The sequence below is a fragment of the Phyllostomus discolor genome, chromosome 7, assembly GCF_004126475.2.
Source record: "Phyllostomus discolor isolate MPI-MPIP mPhyDis1 chromosome 7, mPhyDis1.pri.v3, whole genome shotgun sequence".
Taxonomy (NCBI): domain Eukaryota; kingdom Metazoa; phylum Chordata; class Mammalia; order Chiroptera; family Phyllostomidae; genus Phyllostomus; species Phyllostomus discolor.
Window position 1 is genome coordinate 12,136,978 of NC_040909.2, and position 25,135 is coordinate 12,162,112.

Consider the following 25,135-nt stretch of genomic DNA (forward strand, 5'->3'; position numbering starts at 1 on the left):
GGAAAAGGTGAAACCCTGCCTAATCCCAATGTGTGACTGTTGACATCTGGCATACGTTCAATACCTTTTATGGCTTTAAAACTGAATTTTGGATTATACATCTTTCCATGTGAGTTGTATTTTTCTTTATTTACTAACTTAGGCTATCACTGAACGTTCTTCTACAGCATGATTTTAACAATAGCTGCACGGTGTTACGCCGTACGGATATTCTACAACCGACTCTAATCCATGACGCATGATGGAGCATTCTGGGTTATTTCCAGTTTACGTGATGACGAGCATCCGCGGGCCTAGATCTATCCCCGATACATAATGTTTCCCCTGTGAGAGAATACGACAGTGCCCAAGACTTGGGGCCACTCTTTGACTCACTTCCCAGTGAAACCTGGTTGCAATTTTTTATTTCTTGCTCACGAGTGAGGGTGATCCCGTTTCTCTCGTCTCCATGTATGTGGCCATTACTGGTAATGGTTAAATTACATTAAATCTCCTTGTGAATTGTCTGCTTAGGACCTTACACATTTGGGTCGGGGTGTTGTGTCTTTTCTTGCCACACTGGAAATGTGTTTACCAAAGAGGGCTTTTAATCTTTGTCCGTTGCTAAATAGTGATTTCCTCTTTCTGGTTGTCCGATCATGGCCGGTTTAAAAAAGATTTATGGGACACATGGCTGATGATATTTGAAAAAGAAACATGTTTTTATTCTCTAGTCAGTAGACTCTTTAATTGTTTTTATGTTCTTCTCAGTCATCTCTGTGCAAATGCGAGCCATAAATTTGAGATATCATTTCGTGAAAGGTGTAGGTGGGATCTCGCCTTCTGACTTGTTTTAAGAATCAAGTGTCTCCTCGTTCTGCTACAGCTCTGCCCAAGGAATGCAGCACAGTTATAAAAAGAAAAGCCAAACAAACAAACCCATATCTGATAAGCTCATATGGGTTTAAAATAAGCCACCACTTATATCTGTGTGGGTCTGCTTTCCCTGACCCCAAACCCCTCATTGCGACTTGAAACAATAAAAATAATAGGAATTGTCATATATCCAAGAACTGTATTAGTCAATGAAACCCCCAATAGGTTGCAGGACCCCACAGGTAATGGCATTTGCAATCACCTGAATCGTCCTCATATGTAAGACCTTCCCCACCACCTTCCCTTTTTCTCTGCCGTCTTGGGAAGAGGAAATCCTCCAGGACATTTCTGCCGCTGCCCGCTGTCCCCCGCCCCCTCCTTGAGGCTCTCCAAGGTGGTCTCCGAGGCTCATCACGTGGGCCGGGCTGCAGCACACCTCTCTGACTCTCCAGGCTGTGCCCGGGGAGAATCCGTCAGTAAGAGGCAACCTCTGGGTCCTGCATTCATATTTGCTACACCACAAAGATTTAAGTACTTATTTACATGTTAGGCAGCCGGGGCACACCGTGAGTAAAACAGAAGTCATGACCTGAAAGAAGCCAGGGTTCGCTGGGGAGGCGCAGACAAATAAGCAGGTGATGGCAAGTGCAGGGACCGATCTAGGGGACGAATGCTGTGAGGCGCATTTTACAGTGTTTTAGGAGGGGGGGAGGGGGGGCGAGGCGGTGATTGTGGCCCTGTGACTCCGTCCCGTGTGTGTTGTGGCCTTCAGAACTGCACCTCCCCCCACCGCCCCTGTCCCCCCCCACCTTCTGCGTAGAAGGGCTATCAGCTGAGTGTTGTTTGCACCAGTAGGTGATGGGGTACCGTGGTCAAGAGCAGAAACCTGAATTTCGGGTCTGAACCAGGGAATGCCATTAGCAGATCCGAAGGCGAGTGGACATGAGCCTCTTTGAGGATTGTTCCCAAATCTGAATGATGTGAACAACCACCCCTTATGGGCTGTGCTGACGGGTAAATACAAGTATGATAATAGTGCCAGTTATAGGAACCACTGCCACGTCTTGAGCCAAACTACCCACCAGCTTTATGTTGTCTTGTGCATGGAAGCGGCTTCCGTGCTCAGGACCTAGCTGATCTTTAGCACAGAATGAACGGAATCCTTCTGGCCTCTGCCCTGAGGCCAGAAAAGCACTGAGGAAAAAAATGACCTCGTTTTTTTCAGACCTTTTGTTGGGTCCCTCAGTGGTGAAGAGTGTTGTGAGGGTGTGCCCTGGACAGGTGGGCGGGGCCAGAGTGAACAAATTGCCTCTCCAGACTCGCAGCAATGCAGATGGGAAGGAGGCCAGCCTCTCGCAGTCTTGACAGCCTGCCTTTTCTCTTGCTCCTTACAGGATGGACCCTATAGCTTATGCTGAGCTGTTGAAAGAATCTGGCAACCAAGTCTTTAGGAACGGCAACTTCTCTTTGGCCATCAGGAAGTACGATGAAGCCATTCAGGTTCTCCTGCATTTATTCCAGTGGGGGTAAGTGTTTGCATTTTTTTCTCACTTTTTTTTTTTTGGCAAGGAGAGCAAGTACATGGAAACTCGGTTATGTTTTCTTGACATTTCTTATCACACTGCCTAGTTTCTGTTTCCTTTCTCCCTCAGTTCCTGTTGATCTCCCTCAGTTCCTATCTTGTCAGCTCAGCAACTGAACTGATGACACCAGAGCAAGAGGGGAAAGAGAAAATGAAACTTAGGGGTTGTTGATCAACATTACAAAACCTTTGCCTCTGTCTGGTTACGGGATCAGAGTTTCTGGGATGACTGAAGTCCCCAAATTTCTCAGTTGTCATTCATGTCATCACCTTTTTTAAAAAAATTATTTACTGATTTGAGAGAGAGAGATTTGTTCATCCACTTATTTATGCAGTCAGTGGTTGATTCTTGGATGTGCCCTGACTGGGAATCAAATCCATAACCTTGGTGTATTGGGGTGATGCTCCAACCGACTGAGCTACTCACTACTTGGCCAGGGCCGTGTTGTCTTCCTGAGTACCTAAGCCGTTTACCCGCTGGCCACAGTGCGCGCCACTCGGGGACTGAGGCTCGCCTCTCTCCCTGCCCCTTCTGCTTCCAGTAGACCTGCTCCCAAACATTTTACTGTCATGATAATGCTTAAAAATTATGGAGGACCCCAAAAAGCTTTTGTTTATGTAGGTTTTTAGCTGTTAATATAGTCTGCATCAAAACTTAAAATGGAGAGAAATTTAAAATGCGTATTTACTCATCTATTTAAAAATGTCAGTAAGAAATCTATTACATATGCAATTACATATTACATATTAATTACATAGCAATACAAACATTTTATATATTTTACTTATTTATTTATTTAGAGAGGGGTGAGGGAGGGAGAATGAGAGGGAGAGACACACTGATGTGAGAGAGGAACATCGACTGGTCGCCTCTCTTATGTTTCCCAGCCGGGAACCAAACCCGCAACTTAGGCATGTGCCCCAACTGGGAATTGAACCAGTGACCTTTCGCGAGATGACACCCAACCAACTGAGCCGCACTGGTCTGGGCTAAATAACACATTTTATAGAAAAAATAACTATATTTTCCAAAGCAAACAATTTGGTGAGAAGACTGGCCCATTTTACATTTTTGCAAACGCCTTTAATGTCTGTCTCGGCAGAGAACATCCAGCCCCTCCCATCTGCTTCTGCCTCCAACCTGTTGTGATTGCACCCGTCACGTAGCCTCTCACGTAGCCTCTGGAGAGGCCCCCGGACGTGTGTGAGGGAGCGAGCACGAGAAAGGTGTACATCGCCTTAGTGTTGTTATTGTACTAGTTTCCTGCTGCTGCTGCTGCTACAACAAGTTACCACAAACAAACACAGTGACTTAAAACAGTACAGATTTATTATCTTACAGTTCTAGAGGTCAGACGTCTGAAGTGAGTCCTAACAAGGCTAACATCCAGGTGTCAGGCAGGGCTGGGTCCTTGCAGAGGAGGATCTGTTTCCTTGCCATTTTGAACTTTGAGTGGCTGCCTGTTGTCCTTGGCTTATGGCCCCTTCTCCCATCTTCAAAGCACATCATTCCATTCAGTGTCTATCATCATATCACCTTCTCCTCTGCTATAGCCACTTTCTCTCTCTCTCTCTCTCTCTGTCTCTCTCTCTCTCATAAGGATGCTTGTGATTGTATATAATCTGATAAAAGCTCTTCTGAAGATTCATAAATTAAACACAGCTCAAAGCCCCCTTTGCCAGCATCATTTGGGGATCATTATTAAGTGCACTACAATTGTGAAAATATTTTGACCTTGTGGTCCACCTGAAATGGCCTTGGGGACCTCCCAGAGGTTCCCAGAAGAAACAGAACTTGGCATTTGTGGGGCACGTGCAACCTAGACTTGTACTTAGCAATGACATTCAATTAAATTGCTGAAGTATGGTTCCTACCTCCTACCTCCCTATCACCATGGTTTCTACCATACTCTAGCTGGGTTTGAGGTGAGTGTAGTCAGCTTGGGTCTGTATTTCCATCACTCTGCCCCCTTCTGGTTCAGATCAGAGCTGTGTCAGAGCTGGGCCTAGAGCTCCTCATTCAGGGCAAAACATCCAGCTTTCTTAAAGCGGTAGCATTGGAAAGGGGTTACGGCCGTGGACTGACCTCACACCACGAGCGCTCATATCTGAGCTTTACCGCTTACTAGTCATGTGACTACTGATGGCACTTCTACCCGGACCCTCACGTGTTGCCTTTCATGGCCCTTCCGCACACTGTGTCTCTTGCCCATCACCTGCTGCCGGCTCTCCTGCTGACACAGGGATTTAGGGGCATGTGGCTTACAGAGCAAGTGCTCTCCGGAGAATGGGACTGAGGGAAGGAGCAGGGGGCAGGGGGAGACTCCCGGCGGGATCTTGTCTCATCTGGAGTCCCCACAGCTGGATCTTCCCGGGAACTGGGGAGCATGAGCTGTACTGCAGAGCTGGTCCCACTTTGGGGCCAGGGGGCTGATGTTCCGATTCCTGTGTTAGTCTGTCACCGTCACTGGTCGGGGGCCGGAGCTGTTCTAGGGAGCGGGGCTGTGTTAGTCTGTTCGGGCTGCCATAATGAAATACCGTAGGCGGATGGTTTGAACAGCGTGGGTTTATTTCTCATAGTTCTGGACACTGGGAAGCTGCTGGCCAGCTTCGTTCCCGGTAAGAACTCTTCCTGCTTTGCAGACGGCCACCTTTTCACTGTGTCCTCCTAACAGGTCTCCCTTGTTATAAGGGAGCTGACCCCATCACAAGGGCCCCGCCCCCGTCATCTCATCTAAACCTCATCACTACCGCCAAACCCCTATCTGAGAACTCCGTCACACTGGGGGCTGGGGCTTCCACACAGGAATGGGGGGCAGGGCACAGTTCCTAGCAGGAGCACATAACTCCCTGTGGAGAGGCTGCTCCCAAGAGGCGGAGGACAAGTCTCTGCAGCCCCTCGCTGCAGCCAGCTCTCATTGCAGATGGGGATGGCTGCGCTGGGCAGGGTCTCTGGGCTGGACACCAGGGCCCCTCCTACACTTCAGCTCCTTTGCCAGTCACCCACTGGATGCTCCATGGCCCCTTCTGGGCTTCTGGGGCCTCATCTCTCGCCCCAGAGGGGATGATGGACGCTGGGAGAAGCCAGACACACAAAGCATGGTGGTGGGGACAGTAGTAGAGGCGATGTTTTCCTTTGCTTTATTTCTGTGCTTATTTATCTGCATCACCCCACCTTTCTATAGCAATTCGTATCATTTTCACCATTAAACAGATTCCATAAAAGAGAAGCGTACGCCTCGCTTGCCCCCCAGCTCCCGCCCCATGCGTCTTGAATTCCATGGCACCTGGGCTTCTGTTAACATATCGTGATATAATTTGTGTTTTCCTTCTTCTTTTGACCTGATTTCAGCACTAATCTTGCCGTTGTGGCACCCCAGGATCCAGGCACGAGGGGCCCGGCGCTGCCAGGTACTTCAGAGAGGCTCGTTTACCTGCCCCTGGCTGTGCCGCTGCCCACAGGCAGGAGTCCGTGGGGCCAGCGGCTTTGTCCAATCAGAGCCCTTTTGTCCTCTTTGGTCCACACTGTGGGTACTGGGGCCCTGGAATTTCTGCCCGTGAAGTCTGTTCCCAGGCCCTGCGCAAGCCTCCTACCTGCACCCATTCTTCTGAGGGCTGGCCAAGGTCAGGGGCGTGGACAGAACTTGGAATTGTGCCTCCTGCAGGAGAGCTTGCAGTTCTAAGTTTGAACCTTGCCTTCCAGTTATAAATTAGGATGGTAGGATATATATATATATATATATTCATATATTCATTCTTTATTATGTGTTTTCCATTACTATCTAGTCCCCTTATACCCACCCCAGCAGTCACCACTGTTGTCCATGTCCATGAGTCCTTTTTCCTTTTTGCTCAATCCCTCCACCTTCTAAATCCCCCCTGCCACCGCCTCACTAGCTGTCATCTGTTCTCCATCTAGGAGCCTGTCTGTGTTTTGCTTGTTAGTTCCGTGTGAGGGCAGAACATATTTTATTGACGTTTGAAGCCTGAGCAGTAGCCTTCACATATTGAGACGAACACTGTCCGATAGGACCTCCTGTGATTGTGCTGAGTACTGAAATGAGGCCAGTACAACGAAGGAACGGAATTTCAGACTCTATTTAATTTTAAGTAATTTAGACTGAAGTGGCTACACGTGTCCCCTGGTCACTCTGTCGGGCAGTGCAGACTAGCCGCGTGGTGCGTGGGCCTCCGTTGGTGCCTGGCCCTGGGTGGGCCCTGCCAAGTTAGGGTGGCCCTGCCAGCGCAAGAGGGCTCGCCCCCGACCTCTCGGGGTGGGTCCGTGGGGCGGGCCTGCTCCTGTGTTCCGAGAGGCCCTTCCTGTGATAAGCTCCGCCTCCCTGCAGCAGGGACGTGCGTACGTTCACACCACGTCCGGACTCTGCTCCTGCGCAGTGGGCAGCCCCCATCCTCTCGGTCCTTGGGAACAGGCAGTGTTATTGCAGCAGGTTCACCAATGGTCCCTAAGGTGACCGTTGGTGACTGATAGGAAATGAAACCAAGGTGTTGAGGACAGTTGTCAGTAAAAGCTGGGAGTGGAGGGTTTGGGACTGAGAAAGGACAGATCTATACCTTGCAAGTGCCCCAGACTTTCTCCGGGTCAACAAGGGTCAGCACTGACAGGCACCGCTGGGACATTTCCCGCTGAGACCTCGCCGTGATGGCAGCAGCCTAGCACCAAAACGGTGCCTTCAAGGATTGTTTCCTGCATTTGCAGGAAGATAGTTTTACAATCACCAGCTCGTTCTTTCTTGTAGGATTCCCCCCAGGGAGTTGGCCGTGCTGCTGTGCAACAAATCCAATGCATTTTACAACCTCAGGAAGTGGAAGGAGGCATTTGAGGCGGCCAAGGAATGCCTGGAATGGGACCCGTCCTACGTGAAGGTACGGCGCAAGGGACAGCTCCGGGCAGCTGCCGCCTCCCCCCCCTGAGCCTGCCTCCGGCCCTCCCTGCTTCTCCACGTGGGGGCGCTCCTCACTCAACTCTCTCTGTGTTTCCCTCGGATGTCTGTGGGCGTGGGAGTGGCACCCAGGGAGGAGTGAAAGCTGTGACGGCCAAGTGTTGCAATGGCCTCGCAGGGAGAGCAGCCCTGGGCCTTGTTGTGGGTGGAATGCAGCGGAGATCCTCTCGGAGCGCGTTGTCTTCCGAAGTAGTTACACCAAAACTCACGGTCTGTTCACGTTCTGGGCTGTTCCGAAGTCTCCTTGTTGCAAAGCTTTATTTCAGATGCAAGCCGGGTAGATGACGTGATGCTGGTTCTTGAGGTGGCATTTCTTACAGTAGACGTGAGGCCCTTTGGAGGGGTCCGGGAAGTCTGAGAGGCTAGTGAGGCCCTTTAAGTTTGTTAACCAAGGTCCATGAGTCATCATTTGATTGTTTTTTTTTTTTTTTTTTTTTAGCTAAAGTGCTTTGAGTGCCCTCTCTGCCAGGCACCTTCAAGTTCTTGGTGTCGAGGCAGATGCAAGAAGTGGATGACACCACCCCAGACCTTGTGTAATTCACGGTCAAGCTGGGGAGAGAGGGAAACCATGGGTAAAATCAGAGGCCTTAAATTACATTATGGGACTCTCTGAGGCAATAACATACGCCTAAGTGTCAAGTTAGCGGTATAGACAGTTTATAGAGGCTCCACAATAAATCAAGGAGAGCCCAGCCCTTTCGTTCTCGCACTCGCTTGGACTGGTTTCAACGGCTTGGATGAGTTACTTTTCCCCCTCTGAGCCTTCATTTCCCCACCCGTAAAATGAGGTGATGCCTATGCCTCAGGCTTGCTGCAAGGATTAAGGAGACGTGGCGTGTGGTTGCTGACACTCAGTAAACGGCAGTCTGCATGATGTCCTCAGGGCTCTGCGTTTTGTGTGCGACTGTGAGAAACAACCCAGTGGGAAGTGGGTGGGGAGGTTCAACCCACAGAGCATGCCCGCCTTGAGGGAGAGATTTGTATATTTTACAGTAAACCTCTTCCCGTGGAGGATGGGTACTTTAGGGATTATTGAGTATTTTTGAAAATGGTAATGCATTCCTGAGGAATTCTGCACTAAGACTTTCTAGGATTTTTGCACCCTGTCCCTGGGGTAGGGTGGGGAGCAGTTGGGGTCTGCCTGCGTTCCTGACGTGGAGGCTTGGCTGTGGCCAGCAGGGTGCGTGGGGTCCGGGGTGATGCTCTGGGCTTTTTCTTGAGTGGCCACACCTGCAGCAGCCCCTGACAGCAGAGCCACCAGGACCTGTCGCCCATTTTTACTCAGAGCTTCTGGGTGTCTCTCTCTTTCTCTATTCTTCCCCTCTGCTCATCCCTCCCTCAAGTGTCCTCCATAGTGGAGGAAGAAAATAACCATTTTCTTCACCCTCTTTTGGTTTAGTTGCTTAGGGTCCTGCCAGTGTGCCTGAAAAGGGACAGACAAGCAAGAGGAAAAGCATGCAGATTTTTAAAAATTATATTTTATTTATTATGCTTTTATAGTTCCCCTAATTTTTCCCCCTTTGCCCCCCCCCCCGACTGATACCCCCTTCCCTCTAGCAATGCCCCCCCCCCCTTTGTCATGTCTATGGGTTATGCATATAAGTTCTTTGGCTTCTCCACTTCCTATACTATTTTTTAGTATAAAGAATAGTATATTTTGTCTATTTTGTACCTACCAATTATGATTCTTAATACCTGCACCTTCCCCCTGCCCTGCCTCCCCCTCCCAGCTGATAACCCTCCAGATGATCTCCATGCCTCTGATTCTGTTCCTGTTCTAGTTCTTTGTTTTTTTACATTCAGTTGTTGATGGTTGTTAATTTGTTGTCATTTTAATGTTCATAGTTTTTTTTTTTTAGAGATTTTATTTTTATTTATTTTTAGAGAGGGAGGGGAGGGAGATAGAGAGAGAGAGAAAAAAATCAATGTGCGGTTGCTGGGGGTCATGGCCTGCAACCCAGGCATGTACCCTGACTGGGAATCGAACCTGCGACACTTTGGTTTGCAGCCTGAGCTCAATCCACTGAGCTACGCCAGCCAGGGCTAATGTTCATAGTTTTGATCTTCTTTTTCTTTCTTTTTTAAAGATTTTATTTATTTATTTTTAGAGAGGGAAGGGAGGGAGATACATAGATAGATAGAGAGAGAGAGAGAGAGAGAGACATCAATGTGCGGTTGCTGGGGGTTCTGGCCTGCAACCCAGGAATGTACCCTGGCTGGGAATCGAACCTGGGACACTTTGGTTCCCAGCCCGCGCTCAATCCACTGAGCTATGCCAGCCAGGGCTAATGATCTTCTTTTTCTTAAATAAGTCCCTTTAACATTTCCTATAATAATGTCTTGATGATGATGAACTTTAGCTTTACCTTGTGTGGGAAGCACTTTATCTGCCCTTCCATTCCAAATGAAAGCTTTGCTGGATAGAGCAATCTTGGATGTAGGTCCTTGCCTTTCAAGACTTTGAATACTTCTTTTCAGCTCCTTCTTGCCTACAAGGTTTCTTTTGAGAAATCAGCTGATAGTCTAAAGGGAACTCCTTTGTAGGTGACTCTCTCCTTTCCTCTTGCTGCTTTTAAAAGTCTCTCTTTATCTTTAACCTTTGGTATTTTAATTATGATGTGTCTTGGTGTGGTCCTCTTTGTGTCCAACTTGTTTGGGACTTTCTGTGCTTCCTGGACTTGTATGTCTATTTCCTTCACCAAATTAAGGAAGTTTTCTTTCATTATTTTTTCAAGTAAGTTTTTAATTTCTTGCTTTTCCTCTTCTCCTTCCAGCACCCCTATGATTTGGATGTTGATGCCTTTGGAGATGTCCCAGAGACTCCTTATACTATCCTTGTTTTTTTTTTTAAATTCTTTTTTTCTTCTTGCTATTCTGATTGAAAGCTTATTTCTTCCTTATGTTCCATATTGTTGATTTGAATCTTGGCTCTATCCCCTCCCTGTTGCTTCCCTGTAGATTTTTCTTTATTTCCCTTAGTGTTCCCTTCATTTCTGCCTGGGTCTTTTTCATGCTGTTGCCCTGCTCAGTGAGTTCTTTGAGTGCCCTGATGGTCAATGTTTTGATCTCTGCATCTGATAGGTTGGTTATCTCTGTTTCATTTCGTTCTTTTTCTGAGGTTTTGTTCTGTTCTGTTCTTTCATTTGGGCCATATTTCTTTGTATCCCCAATTTGGCAGCCTCCCTGTGTTTGTTTCTGTGCATTAGGTAGAGCTGCTTTGACTCCCAGTCTTAGTAGTATGGCGTATTATAGAAAAGGCACCTGTGAACTGTGTGGGGCAGAGCCTTAGGTAATCGCCAGGGCAGGGCAACCTGCTTCACCGCTTTGTGGCTCTGCATGGAGGGAAGGATTGGAGAGGGATCAGTGCTGCTGCCTGGCTTCTGCAGGTTTGCTTGGCACTCGCCCTGTTTCCAGTCACTTCACTTTCTCCCCATATGGGACTGGTGCCCTTCCAGCTGTTGCCCTGGTGCTGAATCCCAGCTGGGGTGGCTATGAACAAGTTATAAGTCCATGTGGGCCCTTTAAGTGGGGTCTCCTGAAAATCTGGCATTTTCTTCCACTGCCCCAACCCCCACTGGTTTTTACAGCTAGAAGTTATGGGGATTTATCTTGCTGGTGCTGGAACCCTGGGCTGGGGGGTCTGGTTTGGGGCTGGAATCCCTCGCTCCCAAGGTATCCCTCCCAATTTTCATCCACCACATGTGAATGTGGGACTGCCCGTTCCACTGCCTCTCCACACTTCTCCACCCGTCTCCGCATCTCTGCCCTCCTACCCGCCTGGATGAACGTGGCTTCTTTCAATCCTTGGTTGTCAGACCTCCATACAGCCACATTTTCTGATGGTTCTGGGTGATTGATGCTTGTTTTGTAGTCTATTGTAATTTTTTCTGTATTTGTGCAAGGGGGCGAAGTGTATTTTCCTATGCCTCCATCTTGAGTGGAAGTCTCATCAGATCAAAAAGCATACCAATTTTACGTGATGTTTATTTTTATGTGACGTGGGAGCCTTCTAAGAAAAGCAGTGAGGACCCCAAAGAAGCAGATAGGCTGAAGAGCTTATATACCGTTTTAACGAAGAGCGATAAATCACAGAGACACGACAAGACAAAGGACAGTGTTTTAAAGACCTTTAGGGGCTGCGAACTGTGGAGAAGCACCTACACGGGGAAACTAATGGAAGAGAAGGGCGAGCGTAACAAGGGTTGTCTCTGCAGGCTCATCTCAGTGCCTGCTTCCTGTCTGCGTCACGGCCGTGGAAGTCGCCTGGGAGAGGGGGTGTATGCAGTCCCCCTCTCTCGTGTTTTGGCACGGCGTGTTCAGATCCCCCGTGCCCCTCTCTAAAATAAAAATCTGGGACTCAAATCTGAAGAAGTCAAAGAAGTGGGAAAGTCTGTACCAGCTTGTCTGGTTGGGGGGAAAAAAACCCACATTTTCTTTTCTTTTTCCTGATGGTTATCTAAAGTTTAGACTTTCCAGTGAAGGTTAAGACACATTAATACATAATTAAAGATTTGCCGTTAAGTGGAATTTCAAGCACCGATGCGGTTGCATGGTCAAAGTGGGGAAGGCGGTAGGGATCGTTCTGTTCTTACACAAACTACAGTACAGGATGCACGGGAGGCCTTTCGCATCACAGGCCATTTTCCTGTCTTAAGCATTGTAATTTTCCTCTCTCTACAGAAATTAAAAAAAATTTTTTTGCCTCTGGTATCTATTGCCTATAATGTGGAAGTCTGTAAATCTCAATAGCTTGTCACTGTGGTTTTTCCCCTACATGTTTAGTGCAAATTGGGTTTCACTGATGGAAAGGACCAGGGAACGACTTCTGTGTTGTTACATGACAATCTCATTCTTTCCCAGAACACTGTAGTCGCGGCATGTTTCTCATTCTTCTCTTCTGGCTCACTCAGGCTGTGATCTGAGGCACGAATAAATAAACCACACATGTAATTGGAAGCCGGTCAGCTTCCTTCTTTCTCTGTGTCAAACGTCAGATGCCGTGTACATCATAGATTTGGAAGTGATTATTTTCTTAGCACTTAGTAAACGATAGGGAAAAAATGTGGCAGTTCTATGTGCAAGGCCTGCTAGAAATCTGTGTTTGTACAGAAGTGAGATTCTGGAGCCGATTTCCCGTGCCATCCGTCTCGTCCTTCCCTTCAGCAGCCCACGAGAAGAGAGGGGTATTGTTAAGGTTTTCCTTTTTGCCCCTTCCAGGGATACTACCGAGCCGGTTACTCCCTGTTGCGGCTGCTCAACCACTATGAAGCTGCTCGCATGTTTTTCGAGGGCCTCGAGCTGCTGCAGGGGAGCTGCGACCAGAGCCAGTTTGCCGATTTCCTCGTTGGAGTCTTCACCACCGTGGGCAGTAAGTCTGACGTGGGGACGTTTCAGAACCTGACGACTTGTCCTTCCCACGCACTTCTTCACTGTCTTCTCTGCGTCCTCTGAAAATCAGTGTCCTGTCAGAAGCCAGGCTGGCCAGACACCTGCTCTTGGGGACTGTCCCTCGGAGAAGTCCGGATGGTTTCCATTCTCCCCTCGTCGTCAGAGGGGGCAGTTAACGGGACTTCTCAGGGCAATGCTTCCCATCTGTTCTACCAACGGGCTCCTGTTGGGAGCGGGACAGTATACCCATGCCCAGTTCCTAAATCTTGAAAAATGTATGTATGGGATTTTTTTGTACCCCTTCATTATAATAGTATATGGTTATTTGGATATTTATTTATTGTGAGAAATTAAAAGCCTGGGAGAAGTGCCATCTTACTCTGTCTGCCCTGTCCTCTTGGGTGTTCCTGTCACCCAGGAGTCTGAGAAACGGGGTTTGGAGGGTAACGAGATGCAAAGCGGATGGGCGGCCAGGTCAGAAGAATGAGCACTGATGTGGGTTCCAGCCTTGATGTCTGTCCTGAGCTAGCAGCCCGATACACCGCGAAGCCTGGCCTCATTTGTGGTAGTTTCTCACCTGTTGGGTGAGAATAGTATGGGTCGCATTTTTCTTCAGGGAAGCGGACTTTGTAACTTCCCTTGAGCTTCCATCGTCTCCTTCGTGAATGGAGGTAACGGGCACTGCCCTCGTGGCTCGGCTGAGGGGTTAAACGCGAGCACCCATCCCTGGATTTGGCGAAGGGAAGAGCTAAGTGAATGTGGGCTCACCTGATGCTGACGCTTGGGGGACTGACTGTCGCCCGAATTTCAAACGGTTGCAGCTTCGTGTGTGTTTCATTTATCGTCTGTCTCTGTGCGGTCTTAACTGGAAGGCCTTTCCCCAAGGACTGTAGACTGTTGCCAAGCTAGACTTTCTGAACTGTGGCACTTTCTTTCAGGTGACCTCATTGTTTTGAAAAGTTTCATGCCCCACTTTGATCAGATTTTCTCCACTGGATTCACCAAGGAAGTGTGGCAGTCTGTAATAGAAAAGCTGGCGAAGAAAGGGTTGTGGCATGTAAGTAAAAGGAGGCGGCTCCCGCTCTATGCTAAATGGGTTCTTTCTGCAGGCCCTGGGGGTGGTCATTTATTATTTGTTCATCTGTATGGCGAAATAATGTTTTTTAAAAGATTTATTTACTTATTTATTTATTTATTTAGAGAAGGGAGGGAGGGAGAAAGAGAGAGAGAAAGAAACATGAATGTGTGGTTGCTGGGGGCCGTGGTCTGCAATCCTGGCATGTACCCTGACTGGGAATTGAACCTGCGACACTTTGGTTCCCAGCCCCAAAATAACCTTTTAACTCTGGTGTCATTAAAGATGGAAAGCCAGTGAGATATGTGAATTAGCTAGCTTCCATTTTTTAAAAATAAAAAGACACCTGCTCTGTTTGTGGCACCCACGCTCCCTGATCCGTGTTGCCAATGTCACCGATGAACCGTGACATCCAAATGTGAGCGGTAGCACAAAGTGGGGAAAACACACAGGCATGTGCGTCTTCACAGTGTCTGTGCGCTGCACTGGCCGGCACGGGCCCGGACGGCCTGCCTGTGCTGCTCGGAGCGCTCTTTCTACGGGACTGCTACCCCGAGGTGCCCTTGAGGCCGGAGGACCCGAACCCAGAGCTGGGCACCCAGCGAATGGGGGAGCAGAGTGGACTGTGGAGCCTGGCTACGGTGTCGCAAGGACGTCCCTGTGAACCCTAACCCTCCACTTTCTCTTTGGGACTAATCACGGCCCCTCTCAGCCTCATTGTCCTCATTTGTAAGTTGCAGGATAGAAAGCTCTTTCCTAAGGGTTTTGGTGAGGATGAGACATAACGGACCAAGAACACCTGATAATAACCTCACCTAAGGTTTAATCAGAGCTTACCATGTGCCAGGGACTGGGCTAAAGGACTTTTAGAACACCTGGCATATGCCACGTGCCCGCTGAATAGTAGTTACTGTTGATGGCGGCCTATCAGTGCTCCCGAGAAGGGGCTGGCCAAGGCTGGGGTGTCGCTGGAAAGCGCCTAGCGGGGCTTTCAAAGCTGGGATGTCCAGGGAAGTCACCAAAGCAAGGGCAGCCTGCCAGGGCAAAGCAAGGACTCTAGAGCCGGGCAGGCTGAGCGACTTTGCAACACGGGAGTTCTCACTTTCTGGGAAGGGCACGGATTCCGCTGGCCATCTGATGCAATCGACGGGAATCGCTCTGCGTGCACACACAGTTACGGGTATAGTTTCAGGGTGTCTGGCCGTGGGGCCCCAGAAGCTTGTCTCATAGGAAAAGGTCTTGAGAAGACAGGCAGCCGGGAAGAACCAGGAATCCAGCCCAGATAGCAGGTCCAATATCCTACTAGCAATGGGGCTTAGGGCATTTTCAAACATGAAGAACAGAGGCACTTATTTAAAAAACAAACAAACAAACAAAAACAGCCAGGCGAGCCACCGGGACTGCCAGAACCTCAGACTGTCATCCCGAATTGAGTGTCGGCAGTGGGGCCTGCTCAGAGTGAGCCGTTAGGAGCGGGGACCCAGCGGAGAGAAACTGGGAGCTGTTGTGGTCCTAGGCACGGTTAGTGACAAGGGGACACGTGAGGGGAGTTGATTTTGAGACCAGGCCTCCAGTCTTGGAGGAGAGCCTGGAACTCTTGGACCTCTTGGCATTTATCTGGGTGATCTCAGTAAAGGGCCTCTCAGGATGTGCTAGCTGTGTGACCCAGGAAAACTTGCTTAACCGCTCTGGGCTTCCGTTTCTTCAGGGGCCTAACAACTAGCTTTCCGAGAAAACAAAGTCCTGGTCTGTAGTGTTTGCCAGTCTCTGCCGTGTCAATACCTTGGCCAGGGCCAGTTCCAAGCTCCTCGTACAACCCCAGGACTTGGAGATGGGGAGAGACATGCGCAGTTAACTCTGTCACTAGCTGGCAGGGCCGGCTGCAGCCCACCACTCACTAGGGTCCCGTGGACCCCAGAGACTTGGACCTCATGTGCCAAAGACTTACTTGGGATATTTCCAAAGGACGTGAGTGTTCTGCTTGCTCGGCCTTAAGAACTCTGCCAGTGTGTGCCCTGCAGTCCTGCTCGGTGCCCGCCGCTCCGGTCCTGGCAGGCTTCGAGGCGATGTGGAGAGAGGCAAGAAGGGGGACATTGGCCGGACAGACAGACTTGGATTATCACTGCGTGTGCCGGAAAGCCTGGCAGGTGGCTGGAAAAAAGAGATAGGGCCAGAGGGTGTTTTTTTTTGTTTTTTTGTTGTTGTTTGTTTGTTTTAAAGCATCGTGATTCCAACCTTTTTCTCTTTCTCCCCTCGTCAGTCATTTTTCCTTCTGTCGGCGAAGCAAGATCGGCTACCGAGAAATATCCACGTCCCAGACCTGTCCCTGAAAAGCCTCTTTGAGGTAAGGAAGGTGGCTTCTGGGAGGATATGGCTTTACTCCAGGCCTGTGTCTGGGGCCTTCCTTTGCAGCTGCCTCTCCGCGAATGTGTTATTTATAATAATCTGATGCTCGAGCCACAGCAAATCCACGGGTTTGACTGATTTCAAACTTTATGGGCGGCATGGGTTTGAAGTTGCATATTGATACAGTGGCATCCACGATCGTCTCTCCGCGTTTTCTTTTCTAGAAATACGTCATGGGATTTTATGAGAAGATGGAACAGGTGCCCAAGTTGGTCCAGTGGCTCATCTCCATCGGTGCCAGCGTGGAGACCATAGGGCCGTACCCGCTGCACTCCCTCATGCAGCTCTGTATCCAAGCAAGTGAGTGTCCTCCCAGTGACCGACCTCCCTGCCCTGCCCTGCCCTGCCCCGAGGGGCGCCCTTCCAGCCCGGAGCTCAGGCGCTCTGCTGAGCTCAAGGGGAAGCAGAACTTAGCCGCCTGAATGGAGACAATTTGGGTGTTTTGAATATTCAGTGATTGATTATTCAAATGACTGGAGGCAGCAGGGACACAGCATCACTTTTATTTCTCTTGGGACCCAGTTGCTACGGGAGCCCAGGCCGAAAGGATTCTGTGTTCGTAGACAGATCCAGGCAGCGGGGTGGAGCCCGGGGACCCGAGGAGGGGGATGGGACAGACAGAGAGCCTTTGCCAGGCAGAGCTCCCGGGAGAGCTGCGGAGTTTCCTCCCTCTGGCAAAGGCAGATGTGGACTTTTTCTGGGTTCAGGTTCATTTTCTCACGGAGGACCACGTGCTGTGGGATGGGGTAGAATCCCAAGGGAAGCACTGGCTGTTGCCGAGTCAGGTTGCCCGTGGTTCTTTGAAAGGACTCCTATTTCCATAAAATTCAAAACACACACACACACACACGCACACACACACACACACACACACACACACATTTTACACTTTATATAGAAGCTGCTGTTCTTTTCCGAGCAGACGTGGCATCCCTGCTGGACACGTACCCACGTCATTTTAGAACCAGACGGGGCCACAAGGACTTGTCTGGACCATCTTCCTCTTCTCAGCTGTATCGTCTCCCCGGGAACGAGGAGGGCGCGGAGGTGGCCAGGGGCTTGCACACCTGGGCCCCCACCTTCACTTCCCCTAGATTTGCTCTGCCATTAGGGCATCTGTAAGAGATTATATTCTTACACAGGGATTGGTGGATAGAACATCAAGTTTGATTAAAAGCCACCTAATCCAGTTTCCCAGTTTCACACCAGGGATCTGGAGCCCAGGGAAGTGTGCCTCTGGTTAGGAAAGTCCTGATTCCTCATTGTGTCTGTGCTTTAAGTCAGCTCCCGTGGGCGCAGGGGCCGTACCCACACATAAGAGCGAGTCTTGGAGTTCATTCCGGCTCCGTTTCTGTGCGGAAAGCTCTGACAGAGTGACAGGGTTTCCGCCAAGTTGACGGAAGTGTGTGGCTTTCCTCAATCCCAGGAGCTATGAGGAAGGGAGTCTGGGAAAAGAATGTAAAATATACGTCCCGCCGATGGTCATGCAGGAGAGTGGTCTGTTGGGAGATGCGGACTTGCCAGGCGCTGTTAGGCCCCGCCCGGTTCCTCCATCCGTGCCACCAGTGTTCCTCCCGTTCGCTGAGTGTTGGAGGCCTTGATGGAGGGCTGCCTTTTGCCCACAGACACCACATCCCCGGGAGGTTCTCTGTCAACCTCACCCTCCTCCCTGGGAGCACTCTATGGGGCACTCTATAGGTCTCCATGGACCAACATGGGGGGGTGGACAGAAGGTCAGCCCCTGCCTCCAGGTGGGTCAGCTCTGTGGTGCAGTCCATGCCCCGGATGGAGCTCCCCACGGGATCAGGCCTGCTTGCCTCCTTCCCCTGCCCTGGCCCCTCCCTCCCTGTCTCCTGAGCTCCCTCTCTTAGTAAGCCGCATAGCCAAGAATCTTTGTCTCAGGCGTTGCTTCTGGGACATCTGACTTGAGTGCATCATGAATAACTTTCTACAACCCGGCCTTTCAATGCTCAGACTCCTGCGTCTCCCACACCCGCGAGTGGCGAGTGGCGAGTGGCCGCGTGCGCTGGGTTCCCCACTCGCTCCCCGCGGGGTGCTCTGCTGGTTGTCTGTGTGCAGAATTGGACGTCAGTAACTCACCTGAATGCCCTGCAGGGGAGAACCAGCTTTTCCGGTGGCTAATGGAGAACCAGCCCGAGTGGAAGGGCCGCATCAACCAGAAGGACCAGGACGGCTGCACCGTCCTGCACGTGGTCGCTGCCTGCTCCCCAGGAAACCCCATCAAGCGTAAGTTGTGCCGCCACAGTGGAGGGCGTGCTGCGGGCTGGAGGACTTCTGGTGTCGGGGAACCCACGCCACAGGCCGTTGCACTGTACCCGTGCCGTCCCGTGACAGGCTCAGGGGGAAAACTCCCTGGAGTTGAACACGGTGGGGAGGGCGGGCTGTGTGCAGGAAGGGGGCGGGCGAGAGAAGGAGGGGTTGCTGAGGTCAGTGTGCTCTGTCGGCTCCACGTGGCTTCCGTGGGGTCAGGTGACTCCAGGACACGGGCTTCCCATTGCTCTTGTTTTTGCCCCCATCACATGGTCACACGTTGCTGTGTTTTATGCCAAGTCTGTGCTCCAGCAGAGACAAATGGTGAACCAGACCACAGGCATAGTCCTGCCTTCCTGGCACTGAGAATCCAACACAGGGGTTGCCGCCTGCCGTGCACACCAGGGCCAGACAGGCCTGGTGCAGAAGCAGGGCTGACACCTGGGAGGCGAAGCTGGCTCTGGACGCAGAGGCTCCTTGCTAGCCTGTGACGCAGGGAGAACCACGCATATTTTCCCTGTAAAAATAACAGGGTAGCTGCGAGGAGAAGTGGGAACGGACTCTCAGCCCCAGCGGAAGGAAGGGGACAGGGAGCGATGGGGGGGCGGGCTTGAGCCCGGCATGGCTGCCACCTGGCGCTGGTTGTGAGAACTGAGCCAGGCTGCTGCCTTCCGTGGTGAGAGGGGTCGGAGAGCTGGACTTTAAAAAATAGGAAAGCTCGTGATTGTAAAACGTGGGCTTGAAATCGAACACGCCGTGGACTGGACGCCGCCGGAGGTCCTGCGGCCGGGGTCCCCGGGTCCGGCGGGTCATCCCGGGAACGTGCAGCCCTCTCTCTTCAGCACGTCCCGGGGGGCGGCCCAGTGAGGTCTGTGCCCCTGCCGTTACCGCCCCACGGAGTCGGGCCCCGGGAGTCCACACCCGCGGTGTCTGTGGGTTTTTATGTTGAGCTTTCTTGAAATACAGTTCATACGCCATACAGTCCGCCTGTTTAAAGTATACAACCCGGGGCTTTCTGCGTATATTCACAGAGCTGTGTAACTGTTATCACAGTTTCAGAGCCTTTTCGTCGCCCCAGAAAGAAGCCCATGCCCTTGAGCAGTCACCCCCCACGTCCCCTACCTCTTCCGCCCCTGGCGTCCACTCGGCGCTGCCTGTCTCCGTGGGCTCGCCTGTTCTGGCCGCGTCACGTAACTGGACTCCTGCAGCGTGCGGCCTTTTCTGACTGGCTTCTTTCACTTCGCACATGCTCACGGTTCCTTCGTGCTGCCGTGTGTCAGAATTCCATTCCTTTTTATTGCCAAGCCATACGCCGCATTCCCTCGTACGTGTATGTCTCCTTTTGGTTATCCATTCATCAACTGGTGGATACTCGTTTCCACTTCCAGCTGTTATGAATACCGCTGCTGTGAACATTTGCGTGTAAGTTGTTGTGTTGGAATGTATTTTCATTTTCCTCAGGTAGAAGATACCTAAGAGCTGTATGGCTGGCTCATGTGGCGATTCTTTGTTTAACCTTTGAAGATACTGCTGGGCTGTTTCCCAAAGTGGCCGCCCCACTTTACATTCCCACCAGCGATGTGGGAGGGTCTCTGTTTTCCTATATCCTTGCCAACACTTGTTATTATATATCTTTTGATGTCCCATACATTTTAGTACCTTCTTAAAGACAGTGGTGTCCTGACAAATGTTTGACAACTGGGTCTTCAAAGAAAAGTCCTGAACTGCACTGTTTGCTGGTTTCCCTGGTGTAAATGTCCCCCCCGTGGCTGATTTCCAGCTGCCTATGGCACTGACCCTGGAGCTGGGCACTGTGCCACGACACCCGCTTGTACTGCATTTTCCCCGCGCAGGTCCGTGTTAACGCAGGTGTAAAGAAACCTCATCATAGGTAATAGCAAAATGCGGAAAAATAATTAGGAAGGAACGAGTTTTGTTTGTAATATAACTTATTTGTTTAAATTTAAATAATTTAGTTGTAAGTTTAAATAATTTAGTCATTAACGATGGCTGTTTTTTTAATCAACCGGCTTGCGACATTCCTGGACGTGTAACAGTTGGTCCTCGTGAGCTGGTCCAGCTCACTCCTGGGCAGAAGCTGCTATTGGCCTAGTAATTTGTGGTTAAAGCCTGCGCCTCTGATCCCCGAGTTGCCTGTACCCTACTGCTGGGTGTTTGAATGGTTGGCAGTTATTTTGTTACTGAGAACATTGCTCAGGGAACATTTTTCTACACCCAGCTTTGCGAACTGGCATGAATGTCTCTATAGGACAATCTCCTAGTTGAGAAATTGCTATTGAGAGAATGCATATACTTTATTTATTTGGACAAACTCCAACATCATGCCAGTTGTAAATAGATCACATTAAAAAATCAAAAGGCGCAAAAAGTCTACATTGAGAGTCTGTCCTAACGTCTGTCCCCCAGCCACCGAGGAATCAATATGATCGGTATCTCATGTTTTCTCCCACAAATATTTTATGTCTGTGCAGGTGAAAACGTACATCCAGCTTTAAGATGTTAGCACACGGATGTGTGTTTGGACGAAAGCTGTTGCTAACCTGAGCCCCAGAGCGGCTTCCCCAGCAGTGTGTGAGGTTTTCTCCGTCACGAGTGTATTTCTGGTACAGGGAGAGCCCAGGCCTCTGCAGATTCTCTAACGTGGCCTGACCTTAAAACCCACCATTTGAAATACCTGCAGCATCCGAGGGCCTTAGACGCCTTCGGGTCTGCTTGCACTTTGGTGGGTGCTGGTCCTTATGAGGGTCCCCTGGCTCGGGAGCAGTGGTTTCCAAAGGCCCAGGGACACAGCCTCAGGGAGTCGTCAGAGCCAGGCGGCAGCGGGCCCCCAAGCTTAGAACCGGTCATCGCCTCGGACTGAGAAGCTGAGGATGGACTGGGAGTAGGTGCTTCTGTCCTGGTTACCAGCTGCAGACACTCAGGCTGCTTCAGGCAGGAAGGGGAGTGACTGGCTCGGGTGACGGCAGAGTCCAGTCTGGCCCGGGTGCTCCCGAGATGTCTTCAAGTGTCGGTCTCACCTCTGAAGTCTGCCCTGTCTGTGAAAGGCCCTTTCTTAGACAGGCTTCCTTTCCGCTGGGGCCGCCAGACTCTTCTTCAGGCTTAACTCCGTCCTTTTGCCGATGTCAGTCAAGGAGAGCATCTCCTCCCAGCGTTTCAGTGAAAGTCCCAGGAAAGAGTCGCTGTGCCAAACTTTTGTAACACGCCCGCCCGCCCCACAGGGAACTAATCACTGGAGCCCAAGGGATGGAGTGATCTCAATGGCCGGGTCCCGGTCAGGTGTTCACCCCTGCAGCCCGGGCCGGCGACAGTGGTGGGGAATGAGGTGACGGCCTGGTGCGTCTCTCTGTCTGTCTGGCCTTCACTCCTATCAAACCGGGTGGGCTGGGAACGGAGCAGCGGTGCTTCCCCAAAGGAGAACTGGGGGTCACTCTCTGGAAAAGGGGGAAGGGATGCTAGTCAAGTAAAACAATGAAAAGTCTGGTATGTCAGCGTCTTTAAATTTGGCTTTCTTATCTCCTTAAAGAAATTTAAAAACCTGTGTACCACTTCACATCTGTTTAGCTTGGCATCTAGGACTTATAATTTGTAAGTCTAAATAATCGAAAGAACAGGTAGTTTTTTTTGTTGTTTTTTTCTTCTTCTTTTTTTAATTTTATTTTAATCATTGTTCAAATACAGTTTTCTCCTTTTTACTCCCAATCCAGTCCCCCCTCCCACCCAGAGCAGGTAGTTTTCAGAATTCTGTACACATGGATATTTTAAGGTAAAACTTCTATCTTACCCCTTGTATACATAACAGAGTACAAACACACAATGATTATGTAACCCCTAATGTCCATCTTAAAAATTGTGGACAAGCTCCTCGGTAGTCAAAAATATCCAGTGTGAATTTCTAATTCATATTTCCAGTTTATTTTATGCAAAGACATTTGCCCCAATGTATCTTATGCTTCAGGGTCTTAGCGGTCACTCAGTGATACTGCCCTGGAGGAAAGGCACTCAAGTAACTTTGACAAAAAAATTTCAGTGATTGTAATATTGTAAAGGTTCATTTTTTGGCGGGGGGGGGGTTGCATTATTTCTAAAATCACTACCACAGAAATCAAAACAACAGAAACGTATTAACAGTTTTTATAAATAATCATTAAAGAGGGTAATAAAAATTGGGGGAGAGTTAGAGGAGGGTGAGTTACAGAGCCTCTTAAAAGGGGTGTGGCAGGCACTAGTTTTCCCCTTGGATGACACCCTGGAGGTCAGAGTTTTTGCCTCATCTGGGTCAGTACACTCCAGTAACTGTGCTGGTTTGCTATGCTGTGAAACTAACCACCATCAATTAAGTGGTGTAAACAGTCTCCATTCATTAGCGCACAGTTCTTTAGGTCAGTAGACCAGAGTGATGTGATTGAGTTTTCTTTTCTTTGGGGGAGTCAACAGCAGAGGTAACTGCTTTAATAGACATACGAACATTTCAAACACAATTGGTTTCTTAGTCAAGAAACCGGTTCATGGTATTTTTTACTCTTTGCAAAATAGACTCCTAAATTTTCAGTGAAAGAACGCAAATGGAGAGGGATATGTTGCCACCTGGTGGCCGGGTCCAGGATTGCAGCTCCGAGAATCGTGGGGGTTGCTCCGCAAGGTGGGAGAGAGGGATGGCGGTTGGGAGCTTGATTTTATGGGTACAGCCAGTGTTTCCTGGAGTTTCACTTAACTGGAGCCATCCTACTGTACCCATCACTTTTCTAGGATAGAAAAACACATTCTTCTGGAATATCTAACTTTGAGATTGGGAGTCAGCTCTGGTCTAAACTGAGGATAAAGCTGCAGGGTGAACTTGTATCCCAGGTGACAGAGGGGACATAGAAACTACACCCGCACCCACACAGAGTCAGCTCAGCTTTTGAAATCGACTTTGTCTGTGTCGAAAACTCCGAACCGAAGGCGAATCTGAGGGAGATTTGCTTCCCTCCGAAAGACACCTACATTCTCACTCGTAGGACCAATGAGAAATGACTTTTCACGATGCCAGCCTTGGCGCCGAGGCCTGGCCAGCCCCTGCTGCTGTGTCCCCATGCTGACAGGGCCCTGGAGTCCCACCGCATGCCACGTACTCGGGTGGGTTTTCCCAGTCATGCTCTGGGGCCGCCGTGAGGAGGGCATCCTGCGTCCAACCTCACAGAAGACAAAGCTCGGGCTGCTAGAACGTGTCACTCGCCTGATGAGTGACAGGATGGGAATGGGGTTCCACCCCTCGTCCTCCCCAGGGGACACAGAGCAGCCCTTCTAGGAGATGGACATCCATGTGACTGAGTTTTCTGCTCAGTGTCTCCCTGAGCTGAAACCACATATTGGGTTGGACTGTGTTCGTATCTGGAGTTCCAGGCCTTCTTTCAAGGTCACATGGTTGAGGCAGAATTCAGTTCCTTGTGGTTGTAGGACTGAGTTTCCCCATTTCCTTCCTGGCTGTTAGCTGCTGCAGACCACACACATTTCTTGTCATGGGGCCCCTTCTATTTTCAAAGCCAGCAGGGGAGAATTTCTTATGCTTCAGATCCTCCCCCCCTTGTACTTCGAACCTTTGACCTTCAGGGTTCTAATGATTAGCTCAGGCCTTCCTGGAAGGTCTCCCTATCTCAAGGTCACCTACGTTAGGACCCTCATCACATTGTCACAGAGTCTCATCACAGCAGTACCTGGGTTAGTATTTAACTGAAGAACTGGGAGAGGGTGTGTGCGTGCCAGGTGCTGGGAACCTAAGGGGTCTCTTAGAAGTCTGCCTACAGTGAGAGATTCGAGATCCCATTCTCTGGGATGTGCATAGGGCTGTGAAATTTTGCCTTATTTCTGTGAAGTGGAAGAAGGGCAGTTGTTACTGGGGAGATGCGAGGGCAGAACACCTTGAGCAGGACAGTACCTGGCGCGCAGGTGCCTGGTCAAGGCGGTGGATTTTAGGGAAGCATGGGTGTGGAAGTGGGGGTCAGGCGTTGATGCATCTCACTCTCCTCGCCCCCATGAGTCTTTGTACCCCACGGATACACCTGTTCCGTTCTGAAAACTGTTGCATCTGTGAGCACAGAGACACCTTGACGCCTGGCAGATAGGTTCGTCAAAACCGCCAGTGGAACTGGCAGCCAGAGGGTAGGGGCTGGGAGGACGGAAGCAGGGACAACAAAAAGACCCTGATGCGAGAGCAATTGCCACTTTCTTCTCCTGTCCCCAGACAGACTCTTTTTCTGGAAGAATATTTTGTTTCCTCCCTAGGGAATAAAGAAATCTGAAGTCACAGCTTGCTGTTATCCTTACAGCTATAACTGTTGCCTAGTAACCAGATTCCCCCTCTCCTTGCTTGTTGCCAAGGAGAGGGGAGAAAGGTATAGAGGAGCGCACTTCTAAACCTCTTCAACCGCTATTGTCGTTCCCACTCCACACAGGACTCCTTGCTTCCGGGAGTTGGGTGGACTGCCCAAGGCCAGCAGTTCAAGACCCGTGAGCAGAGGGATCCTGGTCTCCTTGCCCCGGCAGCTCAGGCAGGAAGCTGGGAGGACGCGCACTCATGGGGACATCTCCTTACGGAAG

The 25,135-nt window shown here is 50.1% G+C and overlaps 1 protein-coding gene across 1 annotated transcript in view; it reads left to right on the top strand.

Annotated features, from left to right (window-relative positions):
- The window catches only part of TRANK1 (tetratricopeptide repeat and ankyrin repeat containing 1), a 95,173-nt gene that overhangs the window by 24,658 nt on the left and 45,380 nt on the right, over positions 1-25,135 (top strand). The window contains exons 2-8 of the mRNA XM_028518748.2: positions 2,250-2,381; positions 7,195-7,321; positions 12,616-12,766; positions 13,725-13,843; positions 16,122-16,205; positions 16,432-16,567; positions 18,383-18,514. Coding sequence (XP_028374549.1) covers positions 2,250-2,381; positions 7,195-7,321; positions 12,616-12,766; positions 13,725-13,843; positions 16,122-16,205; positions 16,432-16,567; positions 18,383-18,514 — 881 coding nt within the window. The remainder of the gene's footprint in view (positions 1-2,249; positions 2,382-7,194; positions 7,322-12,615; positions 12,767-13,724; positions 13,844-16,121; positions 16,206-16,431; positions 16,568-18,382; positions 18,515-25,135) is intronic.